We start from the raw sequence: 13,998 nt of genomic DNA on the forward strand, positions 1-13,998 counted from the left end.
CACATATTGGGGCACAGGCAGTCTTTTTAAATTCAAGAAGACAGAAATCATATCAAGCATCTTCTCAGATCACAATAAAAACAATAAAAAAAAAACACCTGGAGGCTAAATAGCATGCTATTAAACAATGATTGGGTTACCAAAGAGATCAAAGAAAAAACAAGAAACATCATGGCAACAAATGACAATGAAAACACAACAATCCAAAATCTATGGGACACAGCAAAAGCAGTCTTGAGAGGGAAGTTCATAGCTCCACAGGCCTATCTCAAAAAACAAGAAAAGACAGTAATAAATTATCTAACCCTGCAACTCAAAGAGTTAGAAAGAGAGCAACAAGAAAAGCCCAGTGTAAGCAAAAGGAATGAAATAATAAAGATCAGAGAAGAGATAAATGACATAGAGACAAAAAAAAAAACACAAAACAAAACAAAAAACAATACAAAAGATCAACAAAACCAAGTGCTGGTTCTTTGAAAGGATAAACAAGCTTGATGACCCTCTAACCAGGCTCACCAAGAAGCAAAGAGAGAGAACCCAAATAAACAAAATCAGAAATGAAAGAGGCAAAGTAACAATCGATCCCACAGAAATATATATGATTTCGCTTTGTCCCATAGATTTTGGATATGAACAACTCTATTCCAACAAAATGGACAACCTAGATGAAATGGACATACTCTTAGGAAAATACAAGCTCCCAAAACTCAATAAAGAATCAAAAAACCTGAATAGGCCAATAACTACCAAAGAAATTGAAGCAGCGATCAAAAATCTTCCAGCAAACAAAAGCCCTGTCTGGACTATTTCAGAAAATTCAAGAGGAAGGAACACTTACAAGCTCTTTTTATGAAGCCAGCATGCCCCTAATCCCAAAACCAGATAAAGACACCACAAAAAAAGAGAACTACAGGACAATTTCCTTGATGAACATAGATGCTAAAATCCTCAACAAAATTCTAGCAAATCGAATTCTGCATTACATTAGAAAGATCATACACCATGACCAAATGGGATTTATTCTTGGGAGGCAAGGATGGTACAATATCTGCAAATCAATAAATGTGATACATCACATAACAAACTGAGAGACAAAAATCACATAATCATATCAATCAATGCAGACAAAGCATTTGACAAAATCCAACACCCTTTCTTGATAAAAACTCTCAGCAAAGTGGGAATAGAGGGATCATACCTCAACATAATAAAAGCCTTATATGAAAAACCTACATCCAACATCCTACTCAATGGTCAAAAACTAAACTCATTTCCCCTAAGAATGGGAACAAGACAGGGATGCCCACTTTCACCACTCCTGTTTGATACATTACTGGAAGTGCTAGCCATAGCGATCAGACAAGAAGAAGAAATAAAAAGGCATTCAAATTGGAAAGGAAGAAGTAAAACTGTCCTTATTCACTGATGACATGATACTATACATAGAAAACCCCAAAGACTCCATAAAAAAACTACTGGACCTAATAAGTGAATTTGGCAAAGTAGCAGGATACAAAATTAACACCCAGAAATATATGACCTTTTTATACACTAATAATGAACTCACAGAAAGAGAAGCAAAAAACAAACGAACACACACACACACACAAAACAAAACAAAACAAAACAAAACAAAACAAAACAAAAAACCAATCCCATTTACCATTGCACCAAAAAAATTAAGATACCTCAGAATAAATTTAACTAAGGAATAAAAGACCTTTACTCAGAAAACTACAGGGCATTGAAAAAAGAGATAAAATAAGACATGAACAAATGGAAGAATATACCATGTTTATCAATTTGTAGAATCAACATCATTAAAATGTCCATACTATCCAAAGCAATCTATAAATTCAATTCAATCCCCATTAAAATACCAACGGCATACTTCAAAGACCTAGAACAAACTCTCCAAAAATTTATATGGAATTAAAAAAAGACCCCGAATAGCTGCAGCAATCTTGAGAAAGAAGAACAATGTAGAGGGATCACAATACCAGATATCAAGCTATACTACAAAGCCACTGTTCTCAAAACTGCCTGGTATTGGCACCAGAACAAATAGACCAGTGGAACAGAACAGAGAACCCACAAATCGACACAAGCCAGTATGCTCAATTAATATTTCACAAAGGAGGCAAGAGCATACAATGGAGACAAGACAGTCTCTTCAATAAATGGTGTTGGGAAAACTGGACAGATATTTGCAAAAAAATAAAACTAGACCACCAACTTACACCATACACAAAAATAAACTCAAAATGAATAAAGGACTTAAATATAAGATGGGAAACCATAAAAATCTTAGAAGAAGCCATAGGCAGCAAAATAGCAGACATTTGTTGTAGCAATATCTTTACCGATACAGCTCCTAGAGCAATGGAAACTAAAGAGAAAATAAACAAATGGGACTACATCAAAATAAAAAGCTTCTGCACAGCAAGAAACCATCAACAAAACAAGAAAGCCTGCTGCATGGGAGAATATATTTGCCAATGTTATCTCTGATAAGGGTTTAATCTCCAACATTTTCAGGGAACTCAATCCAATCAAAAAATGGGCAAAGGACCTAAAAGTCACTTTTTGAAAGAGGACATTCAGAAATCCGAGACATATGAAAACATGCTCAAAGTCACTAATCATCCGAGAGATGCAAATCAAAACAAACATGAGGTACCATCTCACAGCTGTCAGAATGGCTATCATCAACAAATCAACAAACGACAAGTGCTGGAGAGGATGTGGAGAAAAAGGAACCCTCCTGCGCTGCTGGTGGGAATGCAGATTGGTGCATCCACTGTGGAAGACAGTATGGAGTTTCCTCAAAAAGTTAAAAATGGAATTCCCATTTGACCCAGTAATCCCACTTCTAGGACTATATCCTAAGAAATCAGAAACATCAATCAGAAAGGATATATGCACCCCTCTGTTCATAGCAGCACAATTTACCATAGCTAAGATGTGGAAACAGCCTAAATGTCCATCAGCAGATGAATGGATTAGAAAACGGTGGTACATCTACATAATGGAATACTACACTGCTGTAAAAAGGAAGGAATTCTTACCATTTACAACAGCATGGATGGAACTGGAGAGCATTATGCTAAGTGAAATAAGCCAGTCAATGAAAGAAAAATACCACATGATCTCACTCATTTATGGATAATAATGAACATTATAAACTGATGAACAAAAATAGATACAGATGCAGAGCAGCATCGAACAGACTGTCAAACTACTACAGCGGGAAGGCTGGGGAGGGTTGGGGGAAGGTAAGAGATCAACCGAAGGACTTGTATGCATGCATATAAGCATAACCAATGGACACAAGATACTGGGGGGGAAGGGAGGCCGGGGGAAGGTCAGTGGGGGCGGGGGGGGGGAAGGAGACATATGTAGTACTCTGTAATACTTTAAGCAATAAAATAAAATTTAAAAAATTTAAAAATAAAATATATGTATATAAGTAAAAAAAAAAAAAAGAAAAAGTTTCATGTTTAATATTAAATGGCTAACCTCAAAGGAAACGTAAAAAAAGCTTTGCTAAAAATAAAAGAACTTCTAATGTAATATGCATAACATTTAAGTATAAGGAACTTAACCAGTGAGCCACTTTCTATGAATTTTACCAAAATTGGTAATGTTATTTTATAATGGATTTTACTGTAAAAATGGTAAAAATGATGTAAGGAGGTCACAGTGTTTCAGTGTTTTATCTCAAGGTACAATTTCTCTTCTGTTAAGCTATTGAGACCATTAGCAATTGATAGCTGTTAGGGTTTGATAAAAAGAAGGTACAGAGGTATGAAAACTCATATGAAAAATATTTGAAAGAGCTTTGAAAATTATAAAGCACTACCCCTAAATGTAGTATTCATAATTTAGTTTACATTTATATTACAGTATATTTCAGTGTTTTTTAATGTACTTCTCTTTAAACCCAAAATTCACCATAAAATCTAATTCTGGGCTTAGAAATGACCTATAGCAGTGGTCAGCAAACTGTGGCTTGCGAGCCACATGCGGCTCTTTGGCCCCTTGAGTGTGGCTCTTCCACAAAATACTGACTTCTGAGCATGGGCCACGAAGTTTCAATCGCACTGTACATGCGCACCCGCACGTGGTATTTTGTGGAAGAGCCACACTCAAGGGGCCAAAGAGCCACATGTGGCTCGTGAGCCGCAGTTTGCTGACCACTGAATAGGATACCTAAGAATGTTAGTTACAAATGATAGTTATCAGAGGTAAATATTTTTAAGTTTACATGTGTGTGTCACAATATTAGTACATGTACACATATACATAGATGCATCTCACAGAAGGGAAGTGCAATGATGTCTGTAATTTACTCTGAAAAGTATAAAAAATCAGATAGGTCTATGGATGAATATATAAATATGTAGTAATACAAGTATAGTAAAATGTTAGTAGAAATGAGGTGGGCAAATATATAGATGTTTTCTGTAAAAATTTTCAACTTTGCTGAATATTTAAAATTTTTTATAATAAAATGTTAGAAAAACATTGTCATGTTATACAGTATAAACAATGAAAAATACCAGTCAATGTCATATTACTTTGTTCTTCTTACTATTTCACTTAGGATGATAGATATGTAATATGACATGTTACTATCTCACGTAGGATGATAGATATGTAATATGCCATATAACTCAAAGACTGGAAAGTATAAGTTCCTAAAATTTAAAGCATATATGCATAAACCTTCAAAGTTCCACTGATAATTAAATCTCTGCTTTTAAAATGTGCTAAACCATAAAATCAAAAGACATGTTTCAAAGAACTGGTACTCCTTTAAAGAAGATTACCAAAAACAGGTCGCTTTCTCTGCAAGGTAAATGTGCTAAAAATTATAAATATGAATAAAAAAAAATAGAGCATTAAATAAGACTAGTATGAAGGAGGTCAAACTGGATGAAGTGGTTCTTCCTGTGATAGGAAAAGTAAGATTCAAAAGCAGTTAAAAAATAAAAATGCCTCACGAAAATTCCTAGATCAAGGATAAATATAAAAAAGGAAGTAATTTTGCCCTAGGCTAAAAGAAATTTTGTCCTTCAGTTATCTGAAAGAAATACAACTAAACGGGCCCAAATGTCAAACTCCTAAAATACAAGAAAGCTATTCAACGTGATAATCTGTCTTTGCTCTTTGTAGAAAGTATGAAACTTGCTTACCTAAGATGGCACAGAAAAATGAAGATACAATAGTTATATCTGTAGCATCCCAATTTTCAAACATTAACATATTTACATACCTAATATTATTTTTAAGAACTTTTGAGCAACTGAAGCATTTAAAGGTTGTGTAAGTCTTTTCTTCATTGTCAACATCTCCTTCATGTTTTCCGTAGTAAAAGTCACTAACTAACATGATCAATTTTTCTTTCTCTGCACCAGTCTTAGTTTTCTTTTCAGTACTTGAAATTTCTACTTTAATCATCTCCAAAAATTTATTTATCATGCCTGGACAACAACGCTGAAAGAGGGAAAAAAAATAAGCCACTATGAGTTTAAGCCTGAGTGTTGAAAATTAAAATGCAAGACTAAGATTTTTCATTAAGTAATGTGACTGACATACATGTCACCATGGACAAAAAATAAGGTATAAAGGGGAATTTTAAAATTACATGTAAGATTAAACACCTAATAAAATATTCTGATTAATACATTATCTTCATTAAAAATTAAAATATAATGTACATATGCTGTAGTGCATATAAACTTAATTTTTAAATTTGATGCTTCATAAGGATTTTTAAATCTTGTATGAAGATAATCATTATGAATATCAATTTTTACCGAAGTTATATGAAAATACCAATGAGGAGGTTTCTTACCTAAATGTCTGGAGAAATTAGCATTTACCACATATCAATTCTTAATATTTTCAGAGATTTTTTGGATATTTCTAAAAATAAAATTTTGAAAAAGTTTTTACCTTCATGTGATATTTCAAAGCATCCAAATTATTGAACTGAACATTGCACTTTGGACAAGATCTTTGAAAAGGGTTTCCAGTTTTATGTTCAGTTGATGAGGTACCTAAAATAAATTAAGGATTATTATTATTACTCAATTTTTTTCTTTTTTAAATCTTAAACAACCAGTAATAATAGTTTTAAAATTTATCACAATTTCTAAAATTTAAATATAATTTCTTTTTTATATGCCACATTCATATTTACCTTTTGATGTCATAATTGAGGAGAATGTCACTGAAGGAGAGCTGTCTAAAGATAATGTAGCACATGAACCTATTTTAGAAACACCATCACTTGTCTTTGGCTTTTTTGGATGAACTCTGTTTGCTATAATACTAGGACGTTTTCTTATAGGCAGAGTTTCACCTACAGCTACAATTTAAATAGTGAAAAAGATATTTGTAAATGCTTTAGTATATAATAGAACATTGCTTAAAAATGCTAATAAAATGATCTTACCTTTAAAATTAAGTAAAAGTACTTCAGAGCTAAATTAAAGGTAATACAATTAAATTACCATATCATACAAATGACAATAAAGAATGATAAAAATTTATATGATAAATAGGTACAAAAAATTGCACAGCCAGCCAGCATGACTCAGTGGTAGAGCATCGACCTATGAACCAGGAGGTCATAGCTTGATTCCCAGCCAGGGCACATGCCTAGGTTGTGGGCTTGATCCCCAGTATGGGGTATGCAGGAGGCAGCCAATCAATGATTTTCTCTCATTGCTGATGTTTCATCTCTCCCTCTCTAGTCCTCTCTAAAATCAATAAAAACATATACATATGCATATGCATATATATATATATATATATATATATATATATATATATATATTTGTTAATTCTCAACTGAGGATATTTTCCCATTGATTAGAGTCTAATCTATGTGGTTCTCAACCTTCCTATTGCTGCGACCCTTTAATACAGATCCTCATGTTGTGGTGACCCCCAACCATAAAATTATTTTCGTTGCTACATCATAACTGTAATTTTGCTACTGTTATGAATCGTAATGTAAATATCTGATATGCTATATGTGTTTTCCGATGGTCGCGACCCACAGGTTGAGAACCGCTGGGAGAGAAACATCAATATGTTTCTCTCACATTGATTGATTGCCTCCTGCATGCACCTCGACCAGGGCCCTGGCTGGGGAGGAGCTTGCAATCAAGGTACATGCCCTGACTGGAATCGAACCCAGGTCCCTTCTGTCTACAGGACGATGCTCTATCCACTGAGCCAAACTGACCAGTGCAATAAAAACAGTTTTGTATTTTTAAAGAAATTGCACAAGCAGCTATTACGGAGTACACATATTTAAACTCATGAAATAAACTAATACAAAAAATGCTAAAGATGCTTTCGAATAAAGTGGTAGTATAAAAAAGTCAGACCAAAACAATCCCCAGAAAAAACTTAAACCACAGAGAATACTCTAAGCTCAGTTCCAAATATGAATTTATTTTTAGATGTGTCAATACATTTGAGCTTGTAAGTAAAAACAATTTCTATTCTAAAAATTAGAGAAACGCTTTAAGATACTTAAAAACTTAAGATGTCTAATGGAAAACTCAAGTTGGTTCTTTTCCCACTTAACAAGTTGACAGGTAGTTTAAATAATCTGTTTATTCCCTTTAGTCTAATGGTTCTTAGGGAATATAGTGGGCATGTCATATCACAATTTCTAATATTTATATATAATTTCTTTTTTATATGCCACATTCATATTTACCTTTTAATGTCATAATTGAGGAGGATGTCACTGAAGGAGAGCTGTCTAAAGATAATGTAGCACATGAATCTCCAGGAATTACTGGAGATTCAGATAAAGAAACCCTTGAACCTTTTTAAAAAATTAGACTTTTAAATAAAATTTTGTTAAATAGAGATTTCATTGCTAAAAAGTTTTGAGTTTGAAAACCATCACCTTAAAGGCTAAAAGATTACGCAATTCAGCGCATTTGCAAGAGAGGTCGGGTTATTTAGGCTATAACCAGATCTAGCAAAAGTCCTTTTGAAAATAACACACAATTGTACTTTGTAATAAAAATTCTAAGACTCCACATTATATTTTAATGTTCCCAACTGTACACTAAAGGAGAAGTAGTAGCATAAATAAATTAATGGGTTCCTCTGTCAAATCTGTGTTTCATTCTTTAAGATAACATAGAAATGATTTTTTACATTTTCAAGCACATAATTACTGACAGCAATACTGCAAACACTTGGGACTGATTTTTTTGTAATCACACTAACATTCTTCTCAGATGCTTAGGTTATTTGAACAACTGATGATTGCTGGTGTTTTGGACTAGGCCACTGATTATCTAGCAGGCTGGATAGCAAAAATATACTTTTATATATAATTTTTTGAAGTATGAGTAAATCTCCAAGTTAAATAAAATTATTTTGAGCTCAACAGTTTTAAATTCTGACTCTTTAACTTATTTATATCTGTTGCCTCTGCCTTGTTCACTATCCTCATTCTGCAAAATCAAATTCAAATCCAAGAACCTTCTACAATCATCCTAGACAGAAGTCCAGTAATCTTTTTTTCTGGATAGCATATATAAGCATTCATAATTATCATGTTAACAACTGTTTATTGTCAAGTCCTTTAAGACTTTAATGTATTTCTCACTTATCTCATTTGAGCCTTAAAAAAGCTCTGAGATAAGTAGAGCAACAATTAAAATTATATCTCCAAACAACTGATTTCAGGTCTGAAGAATGAATGCATTATGTGAGAAAAACAAAAACATCTATTTTAGTATTATGAGAAAATTAGGTGTAAAGAAGTTAATTACAAAGACCACAGAAATCTTTAGAATAGAGACTGAAATCTCTATCTTCCTAATTAACTATAATCCTATTTACTATTAGGGCAATATTCCAATCCTCATAGCACTACAATTATAGAGAGAGTAGGAGTCACTGTCTTTACCCTCTAGAACAGAGGTTCTTAACCTGTGGGTCGCGACCCCTTTGGGGGTTGAACGACTCTTTCACAGGGGTCGCCTAAGACCATCGGAAAACACATATATAATTACATATTGTTTTTGTGATTAATCACTATGCTTTAATTATGTTCAATTTGTAACAATGAAAATACATCCTGCATATCAGATATTTACATTATGATTCATAACAGCAGCAAAATTACAGTTATGAAGTAGTAACAAAAATAATTTTATGGTTGGGGGTCACCACAACATGAGGAACTGTATTAAAAGGTCACGGCATTAGGAAGGTTGAGAACCACTGCCCTAGAAGCTTCAAGAACTCAAGCTTTTTCTATGAAAAAAGATCATGCTATATAATAAAAGAGTAATATGCAAATAAGCAGAACAACCAAACAATCAAAGTGTAATATGCTAATGATATGCTAAGGCTTCTCAACCACTCGCTATGATGTGCACTGACCACCAGGAGGGAGAAGCTCTGACCGGTAGGTTAGCTTGCTGCTGGGGTATGCCAGATGGGGACTGAGTAAGATAGGCCAGACATGCCCTGGAGCCCTTCTGCGATCCCTCCCTGGCCCGATTGTGCACCGGTGGTGTTCTTCAGCCTGGCCTGCGCCCTCTAGCAATCCGGGACCCCTTGGGGGGGGGATGTAGGAGAGCCGGTTTCAGCCTGATCCCACAGGCCACTCCCTTTGGGAGGGCACCAGATGCAGTGCTTGCTCGCCTCTCGCAATCGGGACTGATTAGGCACGAGCCAGCAGCAGGCCCAGTGGGGCCAGAATGAGCGGGAGCAGCAGGTAGGAGCCAGGCAGTGTTGGACTGTGGATTTCAGCCCGATCCCTGCAGGCCACCCAGAGGGACCCCACCCATGCATGAATTCGTGCACCGGGTCTCTAGTGTACTTTATAAAATCAGATTTTAGACAAGTACTTTTTCTCCTCATTTATTTTGGATCTTGGCTATTTTACTAACTATATAAGTGACACCTAGATAGGTGACTATCAAGTCAAGTATTTTTTAGAATGGGAAAATATTTTTTGGTACACATATTACTAAAAATTTCTTACTGTTTTGATTTGGTAAATGCATACTAATTTGTTAAGTAAACAATTTAAACATGCAAAAATTTCCAGTGTACCTCTCTCCATTTAGTGAAATATATCAAATTTGCTAATATAGAAATAGTAATTGATTTGATTATAAGGAATTTTCAACTTGACAAAATCCCTTCAAGTCATACTAGTTTACTTAACAACAACAAAGAACTTCGTTATGGTATACCATCAAAGAATGGTAATTCTTTTTCAATTAGAAATTTTCATTATTCCTTCAATGAGTATTTACTGAGTACTTATTATGTGCAAATCAATGTTTCTTTAGTACTGCCATTTTATAATACTACTCTATAATCATATTTAACTATCACTTCTACATAATTTATTTGGATAGAAAGACACTAACTAGTCTATGAAGAAATAAACTATAACCACACAATTTTTCTCATATTAATGACCTCCCAAATAATTAATATTTAAAAAATAACCATAGTATTAGGACACCAAGGGACTTCTTTGACTCACAGCCTATGGTGGGTCCAAGTGAGAATGAGCTGAAAGAATACATATTAGTCAACTTAATAAAAAAGAAATGAAATATTCTATTACTAAATACAATTTTATATAAAACCATCCAAGAAAAGCATCAGAAACTATTAACTTCCATCTTACAATGTATGAAAAACTTAACACAAAGGTATGAGTTTCAAAATAGACATTCATTCTATATGTATATTAATCAGTTCTCTCTTTATTATATTTCTAAAAAGTGATAAGCCAAACCTTCTGTATAAACTTTTGATCCGCCTTGGGATGGTGGTATTGTGTCCTGGGTCAGGTCAAATAGTAAATCAGAAGAATCATCCATTTCAACTTGCGATGAACTCCTTATAAATGACTGTAAAAGTTAAAATTATTTTATTTCATAAACATTTATAAAGGTAATTTTAACTGTATGCTACTACCATAAAAATAGCCTTAATGATTCAATGACTAATAAGTTATAAAACACAAAGGTAATTATTACTCTGTCAAATTAGCATCTACTGGATAAAGAATATATGTGAACTCTCTGGATTATTACAATTATTTTTCTGGAAATCTAAAATTAGTTTGAAATAAAAAGTTTAAATTAAAGAAATCACATTATTGGCAAAGTAGAGGTTATATTTTGGTAAACTTTCTGCAAAAAAATTTTGGCAGTATCTTTTAAGGGCTTTAAAAAGTTCATATCCTTTGATCCAATTATTTCAAATATTCTGCTTTCATGAATTTATGCTAAGGAAATGAAAATATTTAATGGAAAATTATTTGTTATAGCAAAAAATCAAAACCTGTATGTCCAACAATGGAGGAATGGTAAAATAAATTTAATGACATATTATCATGCAACATTAACCAATGACAAAGAAAAATGTTTCCAATATAAATTTCAGTGAAAAAAGAACAGATATGTGTATAAAATATAATCCTAATTGATTATTATTCTATATACCACACTAACCATTTGCAGAAACAATAGCAAAATACACTTGCATTCTCTTCTGTTTCTTTTCTACCTCCCATATATATTACCTTTAAAATGGGAATATAAGAATCTTGAGTGTTTTGTGCTTAAAATTGAGACACAGACATGTTTTAAGAATCTTACTTTGCTCCTAAGTTTTCTGTTGACATAGGTTTCTTAAGTAATGGAGACAGATATTGAAGTGACCCAAGCCATTCCATTCCTAAACTTTGAGGCATAGCAGGCAGATTTCTGCATTTGAGTCTTTGTATTTCTGCATTTGGCATGTGTATTATATAAAATCAGCAATGACTTTAGACTTAATTGTAACCAAGCACAATATTACTGCAAGATAATTTTTTAAAAAATATCTGCCCTTAGAAATGGAAAATATTCATTAGCAATGGTCCAAAATAGTTCTTCAACAGAAGTTCCTCCAATTACAGTTAATACTTTAAACCCTTTCCTAGGTGATGACTCCAGTCAATTAAGTACCACCATTTCAAAGAGCGGACACATTACTCAACAAATAACATGTTAAAATAATTCTCCAATTGGGAATTACTGGAAATTCAGAAGACCTGTCCATTTATTTAACTATGAAACTTTGGGCAAGTCACTTCTAAGGTTCAAGTTATTCAACTTTCCAACTGAAATGAGAGCCACCAATTATTGTCTATTTAAAATGTACTTGCCTCTTTCACAGTACATGTATTCTACCAAGTAGTTGTCATAACAGTACTAATAAAGACCTAATATTATCTCTTATTTTATAAATAGGTAAGCTTAAGTATGGTTAAGCAAGGTTACCAGTACAACCCAGCTCTGGCAAACACCTTGATTGCAGCTTCATGAGACCTTGAAGCAGAGGACCCAATTAAGCCATGCCATGCCTCCTGACTCACAGAAATCATGAGATAATAAGTGTATATTGCTTTAAACTTCTAAGTCTATGGTATTAGTGTTATGCAACAATAAATTATTAATATATGTGCTTTGTAAGTCTTTCTTTAAAGTAAAAATGGCATTCCATTAAAAAAAAAAAAAAAAGACAACGGGCCCAGCTGGCATGGCTCATTGGTTGAGCATCGACCTATGGATCAGAAGGTCACGGTTCGATTCCCAGTCAGGGCACATGCCTGGGTTGCAGGCTCAGTCCCCAGGAGGGGACATGTAGGAGGCAGCCGAACAATGATTGTCTCTCATCATTGATGTTTCTACCTCTCCCTCTCCCTTCCTCTCTGAAATCAATAAAAATAGCATAGTTTTCAATATTATACCTATCCTATATAATAAAACCCTAATATGCAAAGTGACTGAATGGCAGAATGACCCATCACTATGATGCGCACTGACCACTAGGGGGCAGACGCTCAATGCAGGAGCTGCCCCCTGATGGTCAGTGCACTCCCACAGGGGAGCGCCGCTCAGCCAGAAGCCGGGCTCAGGGCTGGCAAGCGCAGCCGTGGTGGTGGGAGCCTCTCCTCCACAGCAGCACTAAGGACCTCCAGGGGGATGTCCACCTGCCAGCTTAGGCCCACTACCTGGCTTAAGCCAGCAGGTGGACATCCCCCAAGGGGTCCCGGACTGCAAGAGGGCACAGGCCAGCCTGATGGACACTCCCCACTCCCCAGTACACAATGTCGTGCTCTGGGCCTCTAGTTTAAATATAATTACCTGATTTATTAACAGGTTGGATAGTTAGTTCCTACAGTTATTACTTTGAGTAGTGGTTGAACTATCATAAAGATGGTGATATTTTCTCATAGTGATTATGCTTCTACCAAAATGGTGACTAGCTATGATAGTCCATAATTCTAACTGGGTATTATAATATCCAATATGTCCCTGAGCTAACTGTATAGTTTCAGAAATACTTACAGGTTTAGACACATTCTGAATAATAGAGCTTTGTGAAGGTTTAGATTGAGGATGAAATCTAGGTAAGGCAGCCACTGGATTTGATGTTGGGTCTTTGTAGTGTGGACTTGTAGGCTTGAATGCATCAGGAACACCTGTATTTTAAAATTACACAACACGTTGAATATTTTCCTCTACAACAAATTTTGTCAAAATATTTCACTTTAAAATTAATATAATATAATAATACTCTACCTTGATTGAGTACCTCATTCTTTATTGCCTTTGAAGACGAGCTGGAATTACCTCTGTTCAAAATATCTATAAAAATTACAGTTAAACAAATAAAATTAAAATGCACTCAGACACAGAGAACAGATTGGTGGTTGCCAGAGGGGAGGGGGTTTGGGAGACTGGGTGAAAGAGGTGAAAGTATTGAGAAGTACAGATTGGTAGTTACAAAATAGTCCTGGGAATATAAAGGACAGCATAGGAAATCCAGTAAATAATATTGCAGTAACTATGTATGGTGCCATGTGGGTACTGAAAATACTGGGGGGAACAATTTGTAAAGTGTATGATTTTCTAACCACTACACAGG

At 34.4% G+C, this 13,998-nt stretch overlaps 1 protein-coding gene across 1 annotated transcript in view; it reads right to left on the reverse strand.

Moving 5' to 3' along the window:
* ZNF280C (zinc finger protein 280C) overlaps positions 1 to 13,998 on the reverse strand; it is a 54,494-nt gene that overhangs the window by 24,374 nt on the left and 16,122 nt on the right. Inside the window, exons 5-10 of the mRNA XM_081115431.1 lie at positions 13,653 to 13,718; positions 13,419 to 13,552; positions 10,814 to 10,928; positions 6,209 to 6,376; positions 5,962 to 6,065; positions 5,279 to 5,499 (exon numbers count right to left, since the gene is read on the reverse strand). Of these exons, the coding sequence (XP_080971557.1) occupies positions 5,279 to 5,499; positions 5,962 to 6,065; positions 6,209 to 6,376; positions 10,814 to 10,928; positions 13,419 to 13,552; positions 13,653 to 13,718 (808 nt within the window). The remainder of the gene's footprint in view (positions 1 to 5,278; positions 5,500 to 5,961; positions 6,066 to 6,208; positions 6,377 to 10,813; positions 10,929 to 13,418; positions 13,553 to 13,652; positions 13,719 to 13,998) is intronic.

The sequence above is a fragment of the Myotis nattereri genome (assembly GCF_964212035.1).
Source record: "Myotis nattereri genome assembly, chromosome: X".
NCBI classification, from domain to species: Eukaryota; Metazoa; Chordata; class Mammalia; order Chiroptera; family Vespertilionidae; genus Myotis; species Myotis nattereri.